At 46.7% G+C, this 24,018-nt stretch overlaps 1 protein-coding gene and 1 long non-coding RNA gene across 2 annotated transcripts in view; both read right to left on the reverse strand.

Moving 5' to 3' along the window:
* LOC125721617 (NACHT, LRR and PYD domains-containing protein 12-like) overlaps positions 1–24,018 on the reverse strand; it is a 566,129-nt gene that overhangs the window by 420,406 nt on the left and 121,705 nt on the right. The window contains exons 8-12 of the mRNA XM_048997598.1: positions 14,969–15,142; positions 14,014–14,187; positions 13,269–13,442; positions 12,535–12,708; positions 12,403–12,449 (exon numbers count right to left, since the gene is read on the reverse strand). Coding sequence (XP_048853555.1) covers positions 12,403–12,449; positions 12,535–12,708; positions 13,269–13,442; positions 14,014–14,187; positions 14,969–15,142 — 743 coding nt within the window. The remainder of the gene's footprint in view (positions 1–12,402; positions 12,450–12,534; positions 12,709–13,268; positions 13,443–14,013; positions 14,188–14,968; positions 15,143–24,018) is intronic.
* LOC125721619 (uncharacterized) lies at positions 17,811–19,727 on the reverse strand. Its single transcript, XR_007385853.1, has 4 exons — positions 19,277–19,727; positions 19,187–19,231; positions 19,052–19,141; positions 17,811–19,006 (listed from the first exon to the last, which is right to left on the reverse strand). It is a non-coding gene; the product is annotated as an uncharacterized LOC125721619 (long non-coding RNA).

The raw sequence follows: 24,018 nt of genomic DNA on the forward strand, positions 1-24,018 counted from the left end.
ATCCAGACTGTCAGTTATCTGCACCCCCAGGAATCTGACGCTGCTGACCACCTCCACAGCACTGTTGTCAGTGACCAGTGCTGAATGACTGGGCTGTTTCCTCCTAAAGTCCATGAGCATCTCCTTGGTCTTCTCCACATTCAGAATCAGGCTGTTGTCACTGCACCATCCCACCAGTCTCTTCACCTTCTCTGTATAGGGCAGGTAGTCACTGTTCCTAATGAGACCCACTAATCTACTTTGGATTAAGCCTGAACACCACCTCTCACCCCCCATCACAGACACCCCGCCATAACACTGCATAAATATATTACCTGCACTGAAGCCCGTTTGGAGCGAGGTGTTTCAGTGCTGCTCCGGTCTCCTCCCACAGTCCAAAGGCGTGCAGGGTTGGCTGATCGGCGTCTCTAAACTTGCCCTGTACTTCATTGTCATTCAGAACATAAACCGGTTAGTGCACATCAGAGCAAAAATACATTGCATTGACTCATCATCGGCCCAGCAGAGTGTATAAAAAAAATATAAAGCGGAATTAACATAGAATATGCATAAAAATATATTAACAGCACTATAGCAGCAAACACCAGTGTAGATCACCGTTTCAGACATATTGCAGTAGACAATTAAAAAAAAAGCAATTCTTGAAAGTGACGTGTGGATGGATGGAGAGAGGCGGAGTGTGTGTGTGTGTGTGTGGGGGGGGGGGCTGCCATGAGGTATTGAGAGTTCAGGAGTCTAATGGCTTGAGGAATAAAACTATTAGAGAATCTGACTGTCCTGGTCCTGATGCTGCAAAGCCTCTTCCCAGAGGGCAGCAGGGCGAACAGTCCGTGGTGGGGGTGGGCGGAGTCTCTGATGATGTCATGGGCTCTGCTGAGACAGTGTTTGTGCGCAATGTCCTGGATGGATGGAAGAGAAGATGATCCTCTCTGCAGGCCTCACCACTCTCTGCAGCCATTTCCTGTCTGAGGCTTTCGAGCTGCCAAACCAGATGGAGACACAGCTGGTCAGCACGCTCTCTATGGTGCCTCGGTAGAAGGTGCTGAGGATGGGAGAGGAAAGCTCTCTTCATCCGGCACAGGAAGCGCAAACGCTGCTGAGCCCATTTAACCGGTGATGTTGTGTTTGGTGACCAGTCCAGACTGTCAGTTATCTGCACCCCCAGGAATCTGATGCTGCTGACCACCTCCACAGCACTGTTGTCAGTGACCAGTGCTGAATGACTGGGCTGTTTCCTCCTGAAGTCCATGATCATCTCCTTGGTCTTCTCCACATTCAGAATCAGGCTGTTGTCACTGCACCATCCCACCAGTCTCTTCACCTCCTCCCTATAGGGCAGGTCGTCGCTGTTCCTAATGAGACCCACTAATCTACTTTGGATTAAGCCTGAACACCACCTCTCACCCCCCATCACAGACACCCCGCCATAACACTGCATAAATATATTACCTGCACTGAAGCCCGTTTGGAGCGAGGTGTTTCAGTGCTGCTCCGGTCTCCTCCCACAGTCCAAAGGCGTGCAGGGTTGGCTGATCGGCGTCTCTAAACTTGCCCTGTACTTGTGTGAGTGTGGCTGTGTGAGTGTGTGCGCCCTGTGGTGTGTTGGTTCCCGCCCAGGGTTGGTTCCCACCCAAGGTTGGTTCCCGACCAGGGTTGGTTCCCCCCAGGGTTGGTTCCCGCCTGCGCCTGTTGTTCCTGGGATAGGCAATTCTATATTATTCTATTATAAATTTATATTTAGTTACATCAAAGGCGTTTGGGTAGCTTGCAAATCCTATAGACTATTTACAAGGTACTAAAACTGTTACATACATGTAAATGCGTGTGCAGATTTGTCTCGAATTGAAAATGTCACAGCAGCCAGGAGACCAAAGCTGGCAGCCCTGTGAACCTCTGACATACATGTAAATAAGCGGGAAACCTTTTCCTGCCACTGAATTAGCTTTCATTAGTGTGTCATTCAGGCCACACACTGGTTTGTGTTAAATTTGCTAGACAAAAAACAAAGATCAGGCTAAATAAAGATGCGACTCAGAAATGCCTGAGTGATTCGGTGTCCAAGGCCTGTGAGATACTGGCACCATATCCAAGGGGCCCCATCGCGGGGACCCAGATAAACAGCTTTTGGAAATGAATTCATGCATTTAATCTAACTCAGGACAGAAAATCACCTCCAGACATCCAGACAGGACATCAAGGGCCGTGCTGCATTTAACCGTAAGCTTGTTAAGGTATAGAGGCCTTCATAAATGTCGAGTTTTGCAGTAACAATGAGGTCAATCCTCTTTGAAAGCTGCCAGCTGGGAAAGTATGTTGGATTATTGAACAAGACATACAGTAATAACTGCTTAAACAAGCTGATTTATCACTCTGTTTTATAATAATACACTTGTCCTTCCTGAATAACCCCTCACCCTGTTGAATACAGTTATCTGATGCCCATTGCTAATGTATGGGGTGCAGCACTTGATACTCACAGGATGCTAATTCATTGCATGATGATTTCAGTTCACTAACATTTTCTTCATATTGTGTGCGGTAAGTGCAATAACCAGAGGAAACCTGGTAATCTACTCAAACACGTCTAGGTCTGATTTAGAGTCAAGGCAAGAGAAAATGTTATTTACTAATTTTCAAAGTGTTCTCTCATCGGTAACACTTTACCCGCACAAATAATGTAGAATTATGCTGTTACTTATGAATTAATAAACCACAGACTAAGTCTTAGTCAGCAGCTTGATTTTGTCCGTAAATATGGTCGCTGCACACGCTGCATCTAACCGCTGCTGTCGTGGATTTTAAAAGGTCGCCGGCAGGAAACGGCAACATCACGTTCATCTAAAACGGGAAAAGTGCTGAATTTCAGCGGCGCGATGTCTTTTCCTGCAAAATATATTGATAATTTATGGCTAATAAAATAGTTTTTATTGTGAAAGAACGCAAATGACTGCTAATGACAAACTTGAATAAAAAGAAGTTTTCCGTTAAAATGGAGTAATCATGGTATTTTATATCGCGCATAGATCCGCTTTCTTATAATTTAATTCTGATCCTATTTTATTTAGTAATCTGTGTTTTGTCTCCACCTAGTGGCGGCCCTAAAAAGTACACATTGTTTCCGGAATGATCGCTTTTCTGTGAATTGACGTGTCCAGTGGATGTAAGAAATATGGCAGCAGCTTGATAGAGAGACATTATAACTGACTACAGTCACTTTATAGAATGTGCAATAGATAATGAATTCAATGGTGGATTGTCAATGGATGTCTGTGTATATTTTTACACGTTTATTAATGATAATGCATGCAGATAAATTTAGTGGCTTTTGCCAGCCGGGGGTGGGAGGGGTTCAGTATCTATCTATGTATCAATTTATCTAAGTCAGACAGATAAGTGGGGGCAGAGGAGTAAGGGTGCATGGGCACCTGACCGTTCTGTCTGACGGAGGAGCATCCAGACCTTTTACAGTGGGCTGGGGGTGGCAAGGCTGCCTGGGCACCTGCCCATTCTGTCCGAAGGAGGCAAAACCAGACCTTTTACAGTGGGGTGGGGGTGGCAAGGCTGCCTGGGCACCTGCCCCTTCTGTACGATGGGGGAGCAACCAGAACTTTTACAGTAGGGTGGGAGTGTCAAGGCTACCTGGGCACCTGCCCATTCTGTCTAACGGGGGAGGAACCAGACCTTTTACAAGTGGGGTGGGGGTGGCAAAGCTGTCTGGGCACCTGCCCGTTCTGTCTGACGGGGGCAAAACCAGAACGTTTTCAGTGGGGTGGGGGTGGCAAGGCTGCCTGGGCACCTGCCTGTTCTGTCTGACGGGGACATAACCAGACCTTTTCAGTGGGGTGGGGGTGGAAATGTTGCCTGAGCACATGCCCGTTCTGTCTGACGGGGGCATAATCAAAACTTTTACAGTGGGGTGGGGGTGGCAAGGCTGCCTGGGCACCTGCCTGTTCTGTCTGATGGGGGCATAACCAAACCTTCTATAGTGGGGTGGGGGTGGAAATGTTGCCTGAGCACCTGCCCGTTCTGTATGACGGGGGCAAAACCAGACCGTTTTCAGTGGGGTGGGGGTGGCAAGGCTGCCTGGGCACCTGCACCTTCTGTACGATGGGGGAGCAACCAGAACTTTTACAGTGGGGTGGGGGTGGCAAGGCTGCCTGGGCGAATGCCTGTTCTGTCTGACGGGGGCATAACCAGACCTTTTACAGTGGGGTGGGGGTGGCAAGGGTGTTTGGGTACCTGCCCGTTCTGTCTGACGGAGGCAAAACCAGACCTTTTACAGTGGGGTGGGGGTGGCAAGGGTGTTTGGGCACCTGCCCGTTCTGTCTAACGGGGGCAAAACCAGACCTTTTACAGTGGGGTGGGGGTGGCAAGGGTGTTTGGGTACCTGCCCGTTCTGTCTGACGGAGGCATAACCAGACCTTTTCAGTGGGGTGGGGGTGGAAATGTTGCCTGAGCACCTGCCAATTCAATCAGACGGGGGGGCAACCAGGTCTTTTACAGTGTGGTGGTGGGGGGGGTAAGGGACCCTGGGCACCTGCCCGTTCTGTCTGACGGGGGCATAACCAGACCGTTTTCAGTGGGGTGGGGGTGGCAAGGCTGCCTGGGCACCTGCCCGTTCTGTCTGACGGGGGCAAGACCAGACCGTTTTCAGTGGGGTGGGGGTGGCAAGGCTGCCTGGGCACCTGCCTGTTCTGTCTGACGGGGGCATAACCAGACCTTTTACAGTGGGGTGGGGGTGGCAAGGGTGTTTGGGCACCTGACCGTTCTGTCTGACGGGGGCAAAACCAGACCGTTTTCAGTGGGGTGGGGGTGGCAAGGCTGCCTGGGCACCTGCCCGTTCTGTCTGACGGGGGCAAGACCAGACCGTTTTCAGTGGGGTGGGGGTGGCAAGGCTGCCTGGGCACCTGCCCGTTCTGTCTGACGGGGGCAAGACCAGACCGTTTTCAGTGGGGTGGGGGTGGCAAGGCTGCCTGGGCACCTGCCTGTTCTGTCTGACGGGGGCATAACCAGACCTTTTACAGTGGGGTGGGGGTGGCAAGGGTGTTTGGGCACCTGACCGTTCTGTCTGACGGGGGCAAAACCAGACCGTTTTCAGTGGGGTGGGGGTGGCAAGGCTGCCTGGGCACCTGCCCGTTCTGTCTGACGGGGGGGCAACCAGGTCTTTTACAGTGTGGTGGTGGGGGGGGGGGGGGGGGGGGGTAAGGGACCCAGGGCACCTGCCCGTTCTGTCTGACGGGGGCAAAACCAGACCTTTTACAGTGAGGTGGGGGTGGCAAGGGTGTTTGGGCACCTGCCCGTTCTGTCTGACGGGGGGGCAACCAGGTCTTTTACAGTGTGGTGGGGGGGGGGGGGGGGGGTAAGGGACCCTAGGCACCTGCCCGTTCTGTCTGACGGGGGCAAAACCAGACCGTTTTCAGTGGGGTGGGGGTGGCAAGGCTGCCTGGGCACCTGCCCGTTCTGTGTGACGGGGGCACAACCAGACCTTTTCAGTGGGGTGTGGGTGGCAAGGCTGCCTAGGCACCTACCCCCTCTGTCCAATGGCGGAGTAACCAGGTTTTTTACAGTGGGGTGGGGGTGGCAAGGCTGCCTGGGCACATGCCCGTTCTGTCTGACGGGGGCACAAACCAGACCGTTTTCAGTGGGGTGGGGGTGGCAAGGCTGCCTGGGCGACTGCCCGTTCTGTCTGACGGGGGCAAAACCAGACCTTTTCAGTGGGGTGGGGGTGAAAATGTTGCCTGGATACATGCCCGTTCTGTCTGATGGGGGCAAAACCAGACCTTGTATAGTGAGGTGGGGGTGGAAATGTTGCCTGAGCACCTGCCCATTCTGTCAGACGGGGGGGCAACCAGGTCTTTTACAGTGTGGTGGGGGGGGGGGGGTAAGGGACCCTGGGCACATGCCCGTTCTGTCTGACGGGGGCAAAACCAGACCGTTTTCAGTGGGGTGGGGTTGGCAAGGCTGCCTGGGCACCTGCCCATTCTGTCTGACGGGGGTGTAAGGACATAAAACTTATAGGTCCTGCAGGCCCCAACTCTGATCAGCCTGCATCAGTCTATTTCAGAACTCCAAGAAAAGGATCCACTGGCCCAGGCAAGATTGGACTCCACGCATCAAACCATCCCTTTTAAGGAAGGCAAAGGCCTGCCGGCTCCTGAGAATAACTGGAGCAATACAGAAAAAGCAAGACCTTTCACCCCCTGGAGTGGCCGGAGTTCCACAGTCAATCCACAGAACAACAGCTGTCAGCCTCCAGACACAGACACCTTTTCCACTAGAAATAGGATACTCACCACACATAGATGTTAGGGACAAATACACGCATGTTTGGTCTCGTTTGAATAGGCATGAGACGGCGAGTGTTATACACTCAGATTTAAGGCAGTATAGTTTTCCCTAAGAGAACTATAGAAACTTCGGCTAAACCCACCAAACTGAGAGAGCCTCTCACATGGCAGAACAAGGGAATTATAACCACCCCCTAAAGTGATCTGATTGGCTGGGGACTTGAGAACCAAGGCCAGCAATGGCCCCTAAAATTAACTATTGACCGAAGTTGGTCAGTCTTCAGAGACATGCCATCACCTGGGTTGGATACTTAAGGAAGGGCCTCAGAAGAATTCGGGGAGTCACTCTGTAATCAGAGCTCCCACAGAGAACTGGGCAAAAGTCCATCTGTAGTCAGATACTTTCCGCAGAACTTTGTGCACTATCAGCTGAGGAATGTGATTGTTTAATATTGTATTTGTCCAAATGTATTTACAAGTATGTGGCCACATGTCAATAATTATATATTGTAATATGTTTAATAAATGTTGTCTTGATTACTTCATGACTGTCTGATTTGCTAACTTCTTTATAAACTTTCCAGATTGGGCTTCTATCCTGATTAGGACTAAAGTGGTAAAAACTATCTTGCAGCCTCTGGGTTAAATCCCCTTTATCCGGGTCCCAAACTCGACTGCCCAAGTTAAGTTAGGTGGATACCAAAACCGCACCTCTGGAGTTCGCACACGCTCAGTTACGGGCCGACTTAACCTCTGAGGTCAACACATGCTGATGAAAGGTACCGGTCTACCCTCTGAGGGGCGTACACACTATGTTCCTAGGCACCGGGCATAGTCCCTGAGACGCTCACATGGTAAGACAATGGGCGGCATCGGCGGAGTCCCTGAGATGAGCCCAAAGTAAGCCTCGTACAAACTACCTCTACGAAAAGTGTGCCGTCACAGCCGCTGAGGTTGACACATGTTATGATATGGGCTGCCCCCGGCTGAGCCTCTGAGGTGGACGTACGTGTGGTTTGGGTAAACATCGGCTTAATCTCCGAGGCACCCACATGCTCAGTAATTGGCAGACACTGAGCCTTTGGGGAATTATATAGGTCGAGGGACCCGAATAATCAGAGGCTGACATTGTCTTAAATGGTGGCGGTTTCCGTACCTCTAAGACAAACCCTGTGGAACAAGCCCACGGATCACCCTATCGGCCGAGGCGAATCTGGCGGACTCCTTCGTCAGGGGTAAACTAGAGTTGGTAATATAAAGGAGAGTCTCGAAGTAATCCGAACAACATAAACGTCATGACTACAATATACTGAAATAAGGTCATTAATAAAATGGAGTCAGATATATGTTTAAAAGAATATCTTGTATATTAAAAAGGGTAAGTAATTCCCAGGAGCGCTTGGAAGGACCAACACGCATTCACAGCCTTCGGCTGCCCCATTGGATTCCGCCATTGGGCCAGTGGGCGGCTCCCTACAGGGGCAAAACCAGACCTTTTACAGTGGGGTGGGGGTGGAAAGGGTGTTTGGGCACCTGCCCGTTCTGTCTGACGGGGGCATTACCAGACCGTTTTCAGTGGGGTGGGGGTGGCAAGGCTGCCTGGGCAGCTGCCCGTTCTGTCTGACGGGGGCAAAACCAGACCTTTTTCAGTGAGGTGGGGGTGGCAAGGGTGTTTGGGCACCTGCCCGTTCTGTCTGACGCGGGCAAAACCAGACCGTTTTCAGTGGGGTGGGGGTGGCAAGGGTGTTTGGGCACCTGCCCGTTCTGTCTGACGCGGGCAAAACCAGACCGTTTTCAGTGGGGTGGGGGTGGCAAGGGTGTTTGGGCACCTGCCTGTTCTGTCTGACGGGGGTAAAACCAGACCGTTTTCAGTGGGGTGGGGGTGGCAAGGCTGCCTGGGCAGCTGCCCGTTCTGTCTGACGGGGGCAAAACCAGACCTTTTTCAGTGAGGTGGGGGTGGCAAGGGTGTTTGGGCACCTGCCCGTTCTGTCTGACGCGGGTAAAACCAGACCGTTTACAGTGAGGTGGGGGTGGCAAGGCTGCCTGTGCACCTGCCCGTTCTGTCTGACGGGGGCAAAACCAGACTTTTTCAGTGGGGTGGGGGGTGGGGTGGGTAAGGGACCCTGGGCACCTGCCCGTTCTGTCTGACGGGGGCAAAACCAGACGTTTTACAGTGTGGTGGGGGGTGGGGTGGGTAAGGGACCCTGGGCACCTGCCCGTTCTGTCTGACGGGGTCATAACCAGACCGTTTTCATTGGGGTGGGGGTGGCAAGGCTGCCTGGGAACCTGACCGTTCTGTCTGACGGGGGCATAACCAGACCTTTTCAGTGGGGTGGGGGTGGCAAGGCTGCCTGGGCACCTGCCCGTTTTGTCTGACGGGGGCATAACCAGACCTTTTACAGTGGGGTGGGGGTGGCAAGGCTGCCTGGGCAACTGCCCATTCTGACAGACGGGGTCATAACCAGACCGTTTTCATTGGGGTGGGGGTGGCAAGGCTGCCTGGGCACCTGACCGTTCTGTCTGACGGGGTCATAACCAGACCGTTTTCATTGGGGTGGGGGTGGCAAGGCTGCCTGAGCAACTGCCCATTCTGTCAGACGGGGGCATAACCAGACCTTTTACAGTGGGGTGGGGGTGGCAAGGCTGCCTGGGCACCTGCCCATTCTGTCAGATGGGGGGGCAACCAGGTCTTTTACAGTGTGGTGGGGGTGGCAAGGCTGCCTGGGCACCTGCCCGTTTTGTCTGATGGGGGCATAACCAGACCTTTTACAGTGGGGTGGGGGTGGCAAGGCTGCCTGGGCACCCGCCTGTTCTGTCCAACGGGGGAGCAAGCAGACTGGTGGGTGGGGGTGGCAAAGGTGTTAATTATTTAACAAAACAAATTTCTTTATTTATTGAAATATATTAATAACAATTTTATTTACTTTAATCCACTGAAGCAGGACAGTTACAGGACATAATTAGATTTTCCATTTTTTTCTTCGGTCTGTTATGTCTCTAGTTAAATGATTATTATACATTGATTGATTGTCATTGTGTTCGTTATGTTCAGCTGCAGTAATACAGTGAATTTAACTTAATCCAGCAGACTGTGGTTTCATTATGTTACTCAGTTATGCTTTGGGTGACGCTGAAGCAGGACATTAATAGGACAGAACAGAAAGCCTTTATTGTCACTGTACAGGGAGGAAATACAGTAAATGGACATAAATATATAATATATAAAATGTACATATACAGGAGAAGGGGATACCCCCCCCCCCCCAATCAGGATTACATTTAATTACATTTTAGTCAGAGAGAAAACGTATAAAAAACAATATTTTTCATGTTTATTCAGCTCACTGAACACAGTCATTTATTTTTTGTCAAACATACAGTACTGTGCAAAAGTCTTAGGCCGTCCAAAGAAATGTTTAAAGCTGTTTATTTGGGTAGCAAGTGTACTTTGGCTTAGTACAAAAAAGACAATTTAACATTAGAACAAATTAAGAGTAACACAATAAAAACTAGTAATAACTTCTTCTGTTTTCTAAAAAGTTACTGATATCTAGTTGGATGGCTAGATGAACACCGCTTCAGTTCCCAAACTTCTCCCCAGGGGCAACTCAGCCGTTCCACGATTTTGTTAAATTTCACCAACAGCTCAATTAAATAAATATATTGGTTTAAAAAGTCAGTGAGAGATTGACTAGCTGTATGAGGTCTGCTAGTGGCCAAGTCAAAAAATACATGGCTGCACTGGACGGTCACTGCAAATACTGGGATGATTTTAGCAGAGGTTCTGAAATGGCGAAGCTGACACACTTTGACAGGCATCATATCTTAGTTTTACACCAACAGGAGGATAATCTAAACATCATTTTCTTTGTCTGCCTAAGACTTTTGCACAGTTCTGTACATTTCAGAGTGAAAAGGATTATAAAGGTTAAAAAGCAGAGATTTTACCTTTTTGCCAGGAGAACCAGCAACACATCACAGTGACACTGAGGAGTTTCTATAAACCCCAAACCCTGGATAGAGGGACTCAGTGAATGAGGAGGTGAATCTGTGCAGGGGGGTCAGTCCATCAGAGGAGACTCTGTAGAAGGACAGAGCACCAGCCCCCCAGTCCAGATACACTCCTACTCTGTGGGAGTCTGAGGGCTCTATGGGTATGAGAGTATGATTATTATTGTGCCGGACAGAGTAACTGTCAGTATTACAGCACAGACTCCATGACTTGTCATTGTATCCAAGCCCACAGTCATAACTCCCTCCTTTCCTCCTGATCCCTTTATAAGTGACTCCTATCCAGGCAGCATCTCCATCCCACTCAGCCTCCCAGTAACAGCGACCAGTCAGACTCTCTCTGCACAGAACTTGGCTCCAGCTGTCAAATCTCTCTGGATGATCAGGATATGGCTGCTCTGCCCCCCGTGTCACCTTCCTGTTCCCCCCTGACAGAGACAGGAGTCTGTTTGCTGTGTTGGGGTCCAGCGTCAGCTGGCAGGAGTCTGTAGGCAGGAGGAAGAATTATTAATCCCATCAGGCCGCCTGTACTTTATGTTTCTGTACGATATAAAACAGCACAGCTTCCCCTAACGAAGCGGGAACTGAAGTTTATGAAACATAAAGTGGGCGCGCGACGGCGGCGGGAAGAGCCGCCAAAATGGGGCGCGAGCTAAACTAACAGCTTAATTAATTTAATTAAAAAATGACAAAGTAGCGACATTCATCAGACATATTCATCACAAGCATATTTACCACAAAACGGCACCAGAGATCAATACTAAAGTCAGTGTCTTTCCTTCAAACCGCTAATTCCGGCGCGTGCGGCTTGAAAATGGCCATCAATAACAGAATATTTAAGTAATATTATTACACGTTTAAAGTGATATTTAATAAACATTTGGACCTGGATTGTGATATAAACGATGATTCCGGCACAGATCGTGCGCGCATCATAAAAAAACAGGAAGGTTTTCATTAATTCAGAAAAATATTGCTCTGAAAAACGGGATTATTATCTCATTAATTCGGAAAAACAGAATTAATTTTTCCCAGATGAATGCAATACGCTTCCATAGAGAACCGCTTACCGCGCGCGTGACTGTAGATGCTGCGCCGCTGCCGCGAGCCCCGCATTTCGCGCACGCACGCGGCCGCTCTAATCTGTTAACATGGGCGCCGAAATGAAATTTGATATTTTCCGCCGCACATCCAGTCTGTCCCGGGCGCTGATTTCTTTTAGCACCGTGGATCAGGAGAACTTTTTAATATTCACGAGCGAAGCCCTACACGATTGGCTAGCTGATTAATATTTATGTGCGGGGCACTACCTCACTGGCCAGTTAACATCGACTTGTGCTGCCTTTTTCTTCTAGCTAAAGCAGGGGTGTCCAAATCCAGTCCTGGGGGGCCGGTGCCCTGTGTAAGTTCTTTCCCTTTTCCACCATAAATAATTCAGCTCAAGAGCTGTGTGGTTATTAGCACAAGGAGATGAATCAGGTGTGTTAAATGAGGGACAACCCAAAAATGTGCAGGACTCTGTCCCTCCAGGACTGGATTTGGGCTCCCCTGGTTTAAGTGATTCAGTGACCAATCGGTAATATTCTCTCATGAATATTAATGAATGATCCAGAACCACCCTGTAAAAATGCAAATTCACATTTTGCACTTGAGGAGAGAGTCCGGTCTCACTGCCTACAGGTGCCTCCTTAGGACAATACTAACGAATCTCACACAGAAAACACATACACTCAAGGCATCCGCAAAAAGAACAAATGCAAAGGATTCTTTTTTTGTGAAATTAAAGATGTATAATTAATTCAGAATATATTTAACCATCCTACACTCCCACACAAACACCAAGATAATACAAGCAGCTATAAAGCATTTGTAAAAAATATTTTTAAAAACGATTAAATGAATTGATAGTGTTTTTGGTGATGATTTAGATTTTTTGTTTCTTGTTTGGATGTTGTCTAAAATGACATGAAACTCACCTAAACACAAACATGGAAATCCATCTACACACAGTGCAAAAAGCCACACTCATCACAACAATTGTGTGAATACAACCATAACATAGTATTCATGGTATTATTAATAAAAAACATGCAAAGACACTAACATTTCTGTAAGCCTGGTCTGGTCCTGCACTTTCCACCGTGATCCACACTATAGGAGAAGCAGAATGACATGACTCTTCTTCACATACATGCATAAGTATCTGTAGCGTGTCAGACACACACTCTGTACTCACTTCAGCTTCTCCAGTTTACAGCTGGGATCCTCCAGTACAGCAGAGAGCAGCTTCACTCCTGAGAATCCTGGGTGATTGTAGCTCAGGTCCAACTCTCTCAGGTGAGAGGGGTTTGATCTCAGAGCTGAAGCCAGGGAAGAACAGCCTTCTTCTGTGACTCTACAGCCTGACAGCCTGCAGAGAGAGAGAGACAGAAACTCCCCAATAAATAAAATCCCCTCACCATTATAATTATTAAATAAATTTGATGCTCTAATAAATAATTCAAGAATTACAGTTTAGTGTCTAAGACAAGGCAGGTCCCCTCCTCTCTTTCCCTTAGCTAATTGCTCACTGTCTCCTCTTTATAGTGTGGAATACACAGTAATACTGACCTCAGTATCTCCAGTTTGTGGTGTGGAATACCCCACAATACTGGCCTCAGCATCCCCAGTTTACAGTGTGGAATACCCCACAATACTGGCCCCAGTATCCCCAGTTTACAGTGTGGAATATCCAGTAATACTGGCCTCAGTATCTCCAGTTTGCGGTGTGGAATACCCCACAATACTGGCTTCAGTATCTCCAGTTTACAGTGTGGAATACCCTGTCAGACTGACCTCAGTATCTCCAGTTAACAGTGTGGAATACCCAGTCAGACTGACCTCAGTATCTCCAGTTTATAGTGTGGAATACCCAGTCAGACTGACCTTAGTAACTCCAGTTTACAGTGTGGAATACCCAGTCAGACTGACCTCAGTATCTCCAGTTTACAGTGTAAGTCCTCCAGTCCAAAAGAGAGCAGCTTCACTCCTGAGTCCTGCAGGTCATTGTCACTCAGGTCCAGCTCTCTCAGGGGTGAGGAGTTTGATCTGAGAGCTGAAGCCAGTGCCTCACAGCATTTCTCTGTGAGTTCACACCGGCCCACCCTTTAAAAAAATTAAACACTTTTAAATCCACTTTTTACACTGCAGCACTGTATTCAAATGAGGAGAATAAGGGCCATGACATAATGGATTTTCAGAAAACAATTAAATTATTAAAAATCATTTTAACAATCATTCCGACTCTGTTTGGTGTCCATTATTTTTTTGTCCATAACACGTTAAAGTGAGCATGTTTATCTGTAACAGTGCTGTTAACTTTGCTAACCAACACAAATGTTTTGCATGGATTACAGTATATGGTTGAATGGATGTTTCCTGCTTCACTGCTTAATTATTTCTAACATGAATAGAGGGCTGATAAGATTGTGGGATATAAGGAAGTAGTAGAAGAAAACAGAAGCTGTTTGTGTTTGTTTATTATGTAACTGCTGAAAGGCATTGTGGGTTTTCTTGGTGTCCCGTTACTTTTGTGCAAAATGCATATTCTGTACTCACTACAGCTTCTCCAGTTTACAGCTGTGATCCACACTATAGGAGAAGCAGAATGACATGACTCTTCTTCACATACATGCATAAGTATCTGTAGCGTGTCAGACACACACTCTGTACTCACTTCAGCTTCTCCAGTTTACAGCTGGGATCCTCCAGTAGTGCAGAGAGCAGCTTCACTCCTGAGTCTCCTGGGTGATTGTAGCTAAGATCCAGCTCTCTCAGGTGTGAGGGGTTTAACTTCAGAGCTGAAGCCAGGGAAGAACAGCCTTCTTCTGTGACTCTACAGCCTGACAGCCTGCAGAGAAAGACAGAAACTCCCCAATAAATAATATCACCTCATCATTATAATTATTAAATAAATGTGATGCTCTAATAAATAATTCAAGAATTACAGTTTAGTGTCTAAGACAAGGCAGGACCCCTCCTCTCTTTCCCTTAGCTAATTGCTCACTATCTCCTCTTTAAAGTGTGTAATACACAGTAATACTGACCTCAGTATCTAAAGCGTACAGTGTGGAATACCCAGTATTACTGACCTCAGTATCTCCAGTTTGTGGTTTGAAATACCCAGTAATACTGACCTCAGTACCCCCAGTTTGCAGTGTGGAATACTTAGCAATACTGACCTCAGTATCTCCAATTTACAGTGTGGAATACCCCACAATACTGGCCTCAGTATCCCTAGCTTACAGTGTGGAATATCCAGTAATACTGACCTCAGTATCTCCAGTTTGCAGTGTGGAATACCCAGTAATACTGACCTCAGTATCTCTAGTTTACAGTGTGGAATACCCAGTAATACTGGCCTCAGTATCTCCAGTTTACAATGTGGAATACCCAGTAATACTGACCTCAGTATCTCTAGTTTGCAGTGTGGAATACCCAGTAATACTGGCCTCAGTATCTCCAGTTTACAATGTGGAATACCCAGTAATACTGACCTCAGTATCTCTAGTTTACAATGTGGAATACCCAGTAATACTGGCCTCAGTATCTCCAGTTTACAATGTGGAATACCCAGTAATACTGACCTCAGTATCCCCAGTTTACAGTGTGGAATACCCAGTAATACTGACCTCAGTATCTCCAGTTTACAGTGTAAATCCTCCAGTGCAGCAGAGAGCAGCTTCACTCCTGAATCCTTCAGGTTATTGTCACTCAGGTCCAGCTCTCTCAGGGGGGAAGAGTTTGATCTTAGAGCTGAAGACAGCACTTCACAGTGTTTATCTATGAGATCACAGCTGTTCAGCCTGAAACAGAAAACACTTTAAGACACAGACATATACACATCCTACACATTAGTAAAATACAAAGCATTACAATAAGCATTTGTTTTCAGTATAATTAGCAGCAGAGCTTACACTTCAAAATGAGTTATAGTCTGCAGAGTGTTCTGTGCGTCCTGACAATCTGCTGCAGTCATATGATCACTAATTGTGAGTCAGTGCATCTTTGCTCAAAACTAGAGGTAAAAACATTAAGTACAAGCTATAGGAATACATAGGAACACATCAACAACAAGATGGACATGAACCCTCCCATAACAGTCAGACCAGTGCTTCCAGTGCAGTCCTTAGCCATCTATCTGCCAGGTGTCCCTACACTCGACACGTATCACTGAAAGGAGGAGATGTGAACATTCCCAGCAGCTAATGCAGCAGCAACTGGCACTTGGATTCCTGATCCCATGAGTAAAATCCTTTTTCTCCCTGTATTGTTATACCTGGGAACATGTCAAATCACCAATTACGTCTGGGTGATATGACGATATTGTCGGTAATGAGCGTAATCAGACAAGTATCCTGGTGTCGATATCTGACAGTGACTAACCGGCGATTATCATCTTTGCTGGGGAAACGCGCTTAGGCTACATACAAAGCAAGATAACAGAAGGATTCATGATTTGCTTTCAGTTCAGCTTTCTAGCCTAAGATTCTGTGGCAGTTAAAAAGAAACATTGCACAGAATTTCACAAGCATTCTCCATTGCAGTAACCATGCGTTCGCCATTCTTGTAAGTTCAGTATTGTCACATCACCAACTTCTATCTCTGAGTCAGCAGCCAGAATGTCAGTCATTCAAGTGCAGCTTTCTGGTGGGAATTTTGAGCTTCCCAACTCTCTCTCTCTCTCTCTCTCTGTCTCTCTCTCATCTATCTATCTGAATCAATCAGTCAATCATTATTGAAATAATACTATAAAAAAATATTATCATAAAGGACTTTAACCACTCATGTTCTCTTTAGGGGCCCCTCCCTCATAGGGGCCTCTAGCCTCAGTGTCTTCTGGGGGGAGAGACCCCCCCCCGCCCCACAATTACTGATAATAATAAATGTGTAAAATAATAAAACTGATTATCATAGATTATTATATGCGGTGGTGAAAAGATGCGTTTTCAGCCTAGTTTTGAAAGTACTGAGACATTCAGTAGCTCTCAGGTTTTCTGGGAGAGAGTTCCAGAGTTTGGGCCCATAGTGACTAAAAGCTGCCCCCTCCCTCCCCAGCTGGGTTTTAGGAATAATCAGTAAATTACTGCCGGATGATCTGACTGATCTGCCTGGGACATACCTTACAGTCATGTTACTGAGGCAGGACAGAGCTAAACAACGTAAATATTTACAAATTAGCAAATGAACTTTAAAATCAATCCTAGAAGCCAGAGGAAGCCAGTGCAGGGATGTGAGAGTAGGTGTGATGTGATCCCTGTGCCTGGTGCGTGTTAACACTCCGCCAGCGGCATTCTGGGCCCGTTGTAGATGTGATCCCTGTGACTGGAGCGTGTTAACACTCCGCCAGCGGCATTCTGGGCCAGTTGTAGATGTGATCCCTGTGACTGGTGCGTGTTAACACTCCGCCAGCGGCATCCTGGGCCAGTTGTAGATGTGATCCCTGTGACTGGTGCGTGTTAACACTCCGCCAGCGGCATTCTGGGCCAGTTGTAGATGTGATCCCTGTGACTGGTGCGTGTTAACACTCCGCCAGCGGCATTCTGGGCCAGTTGTAGATGTGATCCCTGTGACTGGTGCGTGTTAACACTCCACCAGCGGCATTCTGGGCCCGTTGTAGATGTGATCCCTGTGACCGGTGCGTGTTAACACTCCCCTAGCGGCATTCTGGGCCCGTCGTAGATGTGATCCCTGTGCCTGGTGCGTGTTAACACTCCCCTAGCGGCATTCTGGGCCCGTCGTAGATGTGATCCCTGTGACCGGTGCGTGTTAACACTCCGCCAGCGGCATTCTGGGCCCGTTGTAGATGTGATCCCTGTGACTGTTGCGTGTTAACACTCCGCCAGCGGCATTCTGGGCCCGTTGTAGATGTGATCCCTGTGACTGGTGCGTGTTAACACTCCGCCAGCGGCATTCTGGGCCCGTTGTAGATGTGATCCCTGTGACTGGTGCGTGTTAACACTCCGCCAGCGGCATTCTGGGTCCGTTGTAGATGTGATGCCTGTGACTGGTGCGTGTTAACACTCCGCCAGCGGCATTCTGTGCCCGTTGTAGATGTGATCCCTGTGACTGGTGCGTGTTAACACTCCGCCAGCGGCATTCTGGGTCCGTTGTAGATGTGATGCCTGTGACTGGTGCGTGTTAACACTCCGCCGGCGGTATTCTGGGGCCTTTGTAGATGTGAAATAGACAAGAGGGCATTACAGTAATCTATTCTACTAGAAACAAAAGCAGGTATTATTTTTCCCCAGGCAGCATATGACCCCATAACTTATGTGGAGCGACGAACGAGACAAGCACTTATGAATGTTAATTTCTGTACGAAGTAAGAAAATTGCAGACAGTCACAGCTATGAACCCCAGCCTGAGTTCTTAAAATATAAAGAAGAATTAATAGTTTTTAAAGGAACTCGGCCTGACTATTAATTAGTTTTAAAAGCTTGTGCATTGTCCATTCCTACCCCTGAGCTCGGCAAAATATATTATAGGTCACCCCCCCCTCCCTTTCAAGTTTCATAGTCAGGGAACCATTAACACCATTGTTATTGTGTATAGACTGCCTGGTCCCTCAACACGGCTGCACATTCTGTTCACATCTTAAAAAAAAAAAAGAACGATAAAATTAATGTAGAGCTATAACTATTGTCTGTGCATGATTCTGCAATTCATAGTCAATAGTTACACAGACAAATTTCATAGAGGTGTGCAGCCTTGTGAAGAAGATGTGTGTGTCAGTAACGCGCTCTGGCCCCATCCCTGCTAGACGTGGTGATGAAATATACAGCAGATTATCGTCGCTGCATCGCTGGCTGTCGGAATGGTGCCAGAAAAATGCCTTAGGGTTATACAGACAATTGGCAAATGTTTGGGGGTAGGTCTGGGCTTTTGAAGAGGGACGGTGTTCACCCCTCGTGGGCTGGTGCCGATCTCCTGTCCGAAAGCATAGCTCATAGTCTCCAGGCAAATCGCTGACTAGCCAGGGCCAAGTCCAGGTGGCAGGCAAACCGGCATAACCGACCACCTGCTAGGTGCTTAGAGTCGTCACCTGGGGTTCATGTTACTGGGACTGTGTCTGTTCCCTGCGCTTTTAATCATGGAGGTCTATTCCACCATAGTGAATGTCATAATAACTTAATAATAATTAAACCAAATCCATTATTAGATAATAGGTGTAATGCAAGGCTAAAACTTGGACTTTTGAATGGAAGATCACTGGCTCCTAAGACACTACTAATAAATGAAATGATTACTGATTTTAGTCTTGGTCCTTATGCCTTACAGAGACCTGACTTAAACCGAATGAATTCATGGCACTAAATGAATCTACTCCAGCTGATTACAGCATAACCCTCGACCAGATGGCAAAGGTGCTGGTGCTGCTGCAATATTTCAGTCTGACCTAGGAGTGTCTGAGCAAAGTGCTTATAGCTTTAGCACATTTGAAATTCTTCTTCTTAGTCTTGCGGGATCATCTCTTTGTAGTTCTTCACCTCCAATCACCATTGTTATTGTTTATAGACCACCTGGTCCCTAACCTCCAATCACCATTGTTATTGTGTATAGACTGCCTGGTCCCTAACCTCCAATCACCATTGTTATTGTGTATAGACCGCCTGGTCCCTAACCTCCAATCACCATTGTTATTGTGTATAGACCGCCTGGTCCCTAACCTCCAGTCACCATTGTTATTGTATATAGACGGCCTGGTCCCTAACCTCCAATCACCATTGTTATTGTGTATAGACTGCATGGTCCCTAACCTCCAATCACCATTGTTATTGTGTATAGACCACCTGGTCCCTAACCTCCAATCACCATTGTTATTGTATATAGACTGCATGGTCCCTAACCTCCAATCACCATTGTTATTGTGTATAGACCACCTGGTCCCTAACCTCCAGTCACCATTGTTATTGTATATAGACGGCCTGGTCCCTAACCTCCAATCACCATTGTTATTGTGTATAGACTGCATGGTCCCTAACCTCCAATCACCATTGTTATTGTGTATAGACCACCTGGTCCCTAACCTCCAATCACCATTGTTATTGTGTATAGACCGCCTGGTCCCTAACCTCCAATCACCATTGTTATTGTGTATAGACCACCTGGTCCCTAACCTCCAATCACCATTGTTATTGTGTATAGACCGCATGGTCCCTAACCTCCAATCACCATTGTTATTGTGTATAGACTGCATGGTCCCTAACCTCCAATCACCATTGTTATTGTGTATAGACCACCTGGTCCCTAACCTCCAATCACCATTGTTATTGTGTATAGACCACTTGGTCCTTAACCTCTAATCACCATTGTTATTGTGTATAGACTGCAAGGTCCCTAAACTCCAATCACCATTGTTATTGTGTATAGACCACATGGTCCCTAACCTCTAATCATCATTGTTATTTTGTATAGACTGCCTGGTCCCTAACCTCCAATCACCATTGTTATTGTGTATAGACCGCCTGGTCCCTGGAGTTTGCAAATTTCTCAACAATCCTGGTGGTCACTACTGACAAAGCCGTGAAATTAATATTCACATGGAGAATGACAGTGATCCTTTAACAACAACATTTTCTGCTATCCTAGCCTCTGTAGATATTTGTCAGAATGTAGTCGGGCTACTCATGCCTGTAACCACACCCTGGATTTGATTCTTAGCCATGGTGTCCTGGTGGAACACATATCTATTATACCTCAGAATCCTCTGCTTTCAGATCATTACTTGTTAACGTTTGATATACAGTATAGCCTCCCTTCGGCTCCAGGTCCAAAGTACAGTATCAGATATTCAATTGCCTCATTAACTACAACAGCGTTTCTCAACCAACTTCCACAGTCCTTCAGCCTTACATCTGAAGCCCTGTGTGAAAATGAACTTGAACGGGTAACTGTGCACATGGAGAAATCGCTTCGCAGCACCTAGATCTTGAAGCTCCACTTAAGAAGATAAAGCATAGAGATAAGAAACCTGCCCCCTGGTGCTCTGATCATATGCGTAACTTAAACAGGCTTCACGCAAGCTAGAGCGCAAATGGGGCTCAACTGAACTAGAAGTTTTCAGATCTACCTGGAAAGAGCCTCTCTAAGTACAGACTGCGAGGTCTGTGTACCTCTCCAGACTCATGGAAGAGAACAAAAATAATCCTAAATTCCTATTTGAATCTCTGTCTAGGTTAACATTAGGTTAAACATTAAACTCACAAGTCTCACAAGCTTTTATGAGTAATGACTTTATTACATTTGTAATGGTAAAATAAAGATTAGACAGACCATCCAGTGCACGTCTGTAGTTACATACAGCTGCCAGCCTCCTGCTAGCCCTATGCGTACTGATAATGACACCTTTGAATCTTTCCTTCTTATAAAACAATCAGAACTTTTGAGTTTAGTTTCCTCCTGCAAATCCTCTACTAGCCTCTTAGACCCAATTCCTACAAAATTCCTGAAGGAGATTCGACCACTGATTAGCACCACCCTGTTAAATGTGTTAGACTCGTCTCTTAGGCTTGGATATGATCCAAAACCTTTTAAAATAGCTGTTATTAGACCTATTCTAAAGAAAGTAAATCTTGAACCTAGTGATTTAGGAAATTATATGCCAATCTCCATTCATTTCAAAGATCCTGGAAAAGCTGTTGCTCGCCAGCTGTCTTCTTTCCTACAGAAAAATAATGCTAATGAATTATATCAGTCTGGCTTTGGACCAAACCGCAGCACAGAAACAGCTTCAGTCAAAGTAGTGAATGATTTGCTTATGGCTTCTGACAGTGGCTGTATATCTGTGTTGGTATTACTAGACTTAACTGCAGCATTTGATACTGTGGAGCATAATATCCTCTTGGACCGGCTAGAATCTGTGGTTGGCATTAAGGAGACAGCCCTCTCTTGGTTTGGCTCCTATTTAACTGATCATTATCAGTTTGTCAACATGAACAATGAATCTTCCAAGATCACTAAAGTTAAACATGGTGTAGTATCACACACACACATACGACAGGGCTGAGATTTCAGGCTGCCTGAGACAAGGCCTAGTCTGGTATGAGAGGTACTCGCTGGCCTGGGCACAAAAGGGGGGTCAGTGACCCCCCCACACACACACACACACACTCACACACACACACACACACACACACACACCACACACTCATACAGATAATAAGGGAGGAATTCCATCTTTTATGGCACAAAGATTTAGGGACCTACAGACAGCAGAGTGAACCTCAAGGATAGGGGCCCCTCAACTTGGCACACAACCCCCTCCCCAGACATCCTGCCTTACATACCACAGATTCACCCAACACCCTAAAGAAAGTTTCTATTAAAGGTTCAGCCTTTGTATTCCCTATATATTGATTTACTCATGACTACTAGTCTCGATATACAGATAGGTTATGTTTGTGTGTGTCCTTAGACAGTCTTAGTGTTCAGCTACCCCTGCATACATGCTCTCATGATTATCCCAGAGGAATCTTGAAGATTAAATAATGTAACCAGGTATCTTAGTGTGGCTCCTAACTATCAGAGGTTCTTTCTTTCTTTGCTTAACAACCCCCCCTTTCCCACATTCCTCTGTGGCCCTTATCTGATCTTTGTGGTCCGTTAGCACTTCTTTGTCCTCTACTGTTCTGCATTAAAAGACTGAATTAATGTGTATATTATCAGTTCTGGAGAGCAGATAATTGGGATAAGCCACACCAACCAAAATATGTTGTTCCCAGATATGCAATTTAAATTGGTATTGCAACAAACTAACGGCCACGTCTATCTAAGGGTAAGATGTGCTGTTTGAATGTGAATATGTAATGTAATGTCTGTACAAATGATCCAAAGTAGCAACCTCTGTTGATGTATATGGATGGGATTTATTAACATGCATAATATCATAAATTGTTAATTAATACAAATTGTATGAGGTGTGACCCCCCCAGGCTGTTATGGCATGTTTGGTGTTAATCTGATGGAAAATCACTCCTGATTCCAAATCTGGTCAGTGGTTACCATGAAACTGTATGTATCAAAAGTTACACCAGTTTAATGAAAATCATCGGTAAAATGGTACCAGTCTAGTCATAAATACCAAAAGGACTGAAACAGACACCCCTCCGAAAACCTGCCAACTAGATGGTCAGCCATTGCTTCAGGTGTCGAATTCCTGGTCACCCCTATTCATGAACTTTAATCCATATAACATGGCACCTCAGAACAGAGCAGGGGGAAGAAGAGAGAGGAGCAGAGGAGAACATCAGCCCCGCAGAGGGAGGAGAAGAGAAGCCCTCCTGAAGCCTGCCGGTGAAGGCCTGCTACCCAACAGAGAACTGCAACCAAGACAGAGCCTTTCACCTTAAAGCTTCACAAGGAGAGAGAATCCAAGGGGCTCCACTCCAACAACCGCTCCAGACGCCGCGCCTTCTTGGGTGCTACCATTCCCTCAGCTCATCACCTCTGCGACCTACTGCCAAGACCCCCTCCACTCTGCCAACAAGTAAACCAGCTTCCTTTCATTCTAACAACCTAAGCTGTTCTGTTAACCTGCTTTATGACTTTAGGGTCGTGTTTCCAGAAACTGTGGTTGCTTTGCAGAACAGTATTTCCCTTTTAAGGTAACCCATTTTAAATCTGGTGTAGGATCACACATGCACATATCACAAAGCTTAAATTCCAGGTGGCCTGAGACAAGGCCTACCCTGGTACGAGAGGCACACATTGGCCTAGGCCTCAAAGGGGGGTTCGTGACCCCACACACACAGACACACTTAAACACACACAGATAACAAGGGGGGCCAGCACTCCAACTTTGATTGCTCAAAGTTTTAACGACCTATAGACAGCAGAGTGGACCCCAAGGACAGGGGTCCCTCGACTTGGCACACAACCCCCTCCCCAGACATCCTGCCTTACATACCACTCACCCAACACCCTAAAGAAAGTTTCTTTTAAGTTTGGCTGTTGTATATCTGTATATTTATTTATCCATGACTACTAGTCTCAATATACAGATAAGTTATGTTTGTAATGTGTCCTAACTTTCAAAGATTCTTTTTCTTTGACTGACAAACCATCCCCCCCTTTTCTTTTCCACATTCCTCAGCAGCCCTTATCTGATCTTTGTATTCTACCATGCCTATCTAAGGGTAAGATGTGCTGCTGACATGAGAATATGTCATATAATGTCTGTATAAAGGTTAACCTCTGATTGAGGTGCAACCTAGACCACTTAGTCCAGGGACTGGTGTGAGTAATATAACATAATGACATAATATAAGTAATCATTAATTAATCATTACAGATGGTATTCGGTGTGAACCGCTAGGCTGGTATGGCATGTTTGGTATCAAACCGATGGAAAATCACTCCAGTTTTACAGCACTTCAGCCTCTGTTCACTGAGTGCTCACAATAGTCCCTGCCTCTGTGCGATTTGGCTACTGAGCTCTAAAACCTCAAACTCGACTGAAATATCATGAGGCTCCCTCTCATTGGCCGTGAGGGGAGCTTCGCTACCGATCGTTTACATTACCTGGTGATGCAGCTCGCTGGACGAGCCTACTAACCCAGGTTACTAAGCGATACTGGTAACTAGTGAATCCCATGTAAGTCTCACATTAACAGACTCACGGGGATTAATTCAAATGTAATTAATTTCAAAACATATTGGTGGAGATATTAAAATTTACCTG

This window comes from Brienomyrus brachyistius, unplaced genomic scaffold (assembly GCF_023856365.1).
Source record: "Brienomyrus brachyistius isolate T26 unplaced genomic scaffold, BBRACH_0.4 scaffold34, whole genome shotgun sequence".
Taxonomy (NCBI): Eukaryota; Metazoa; Chordata; class Actinopteri; order Osteoglossiformes; family Mormyridae; genus Brienomyrus; species Brienomyrus brachyistius.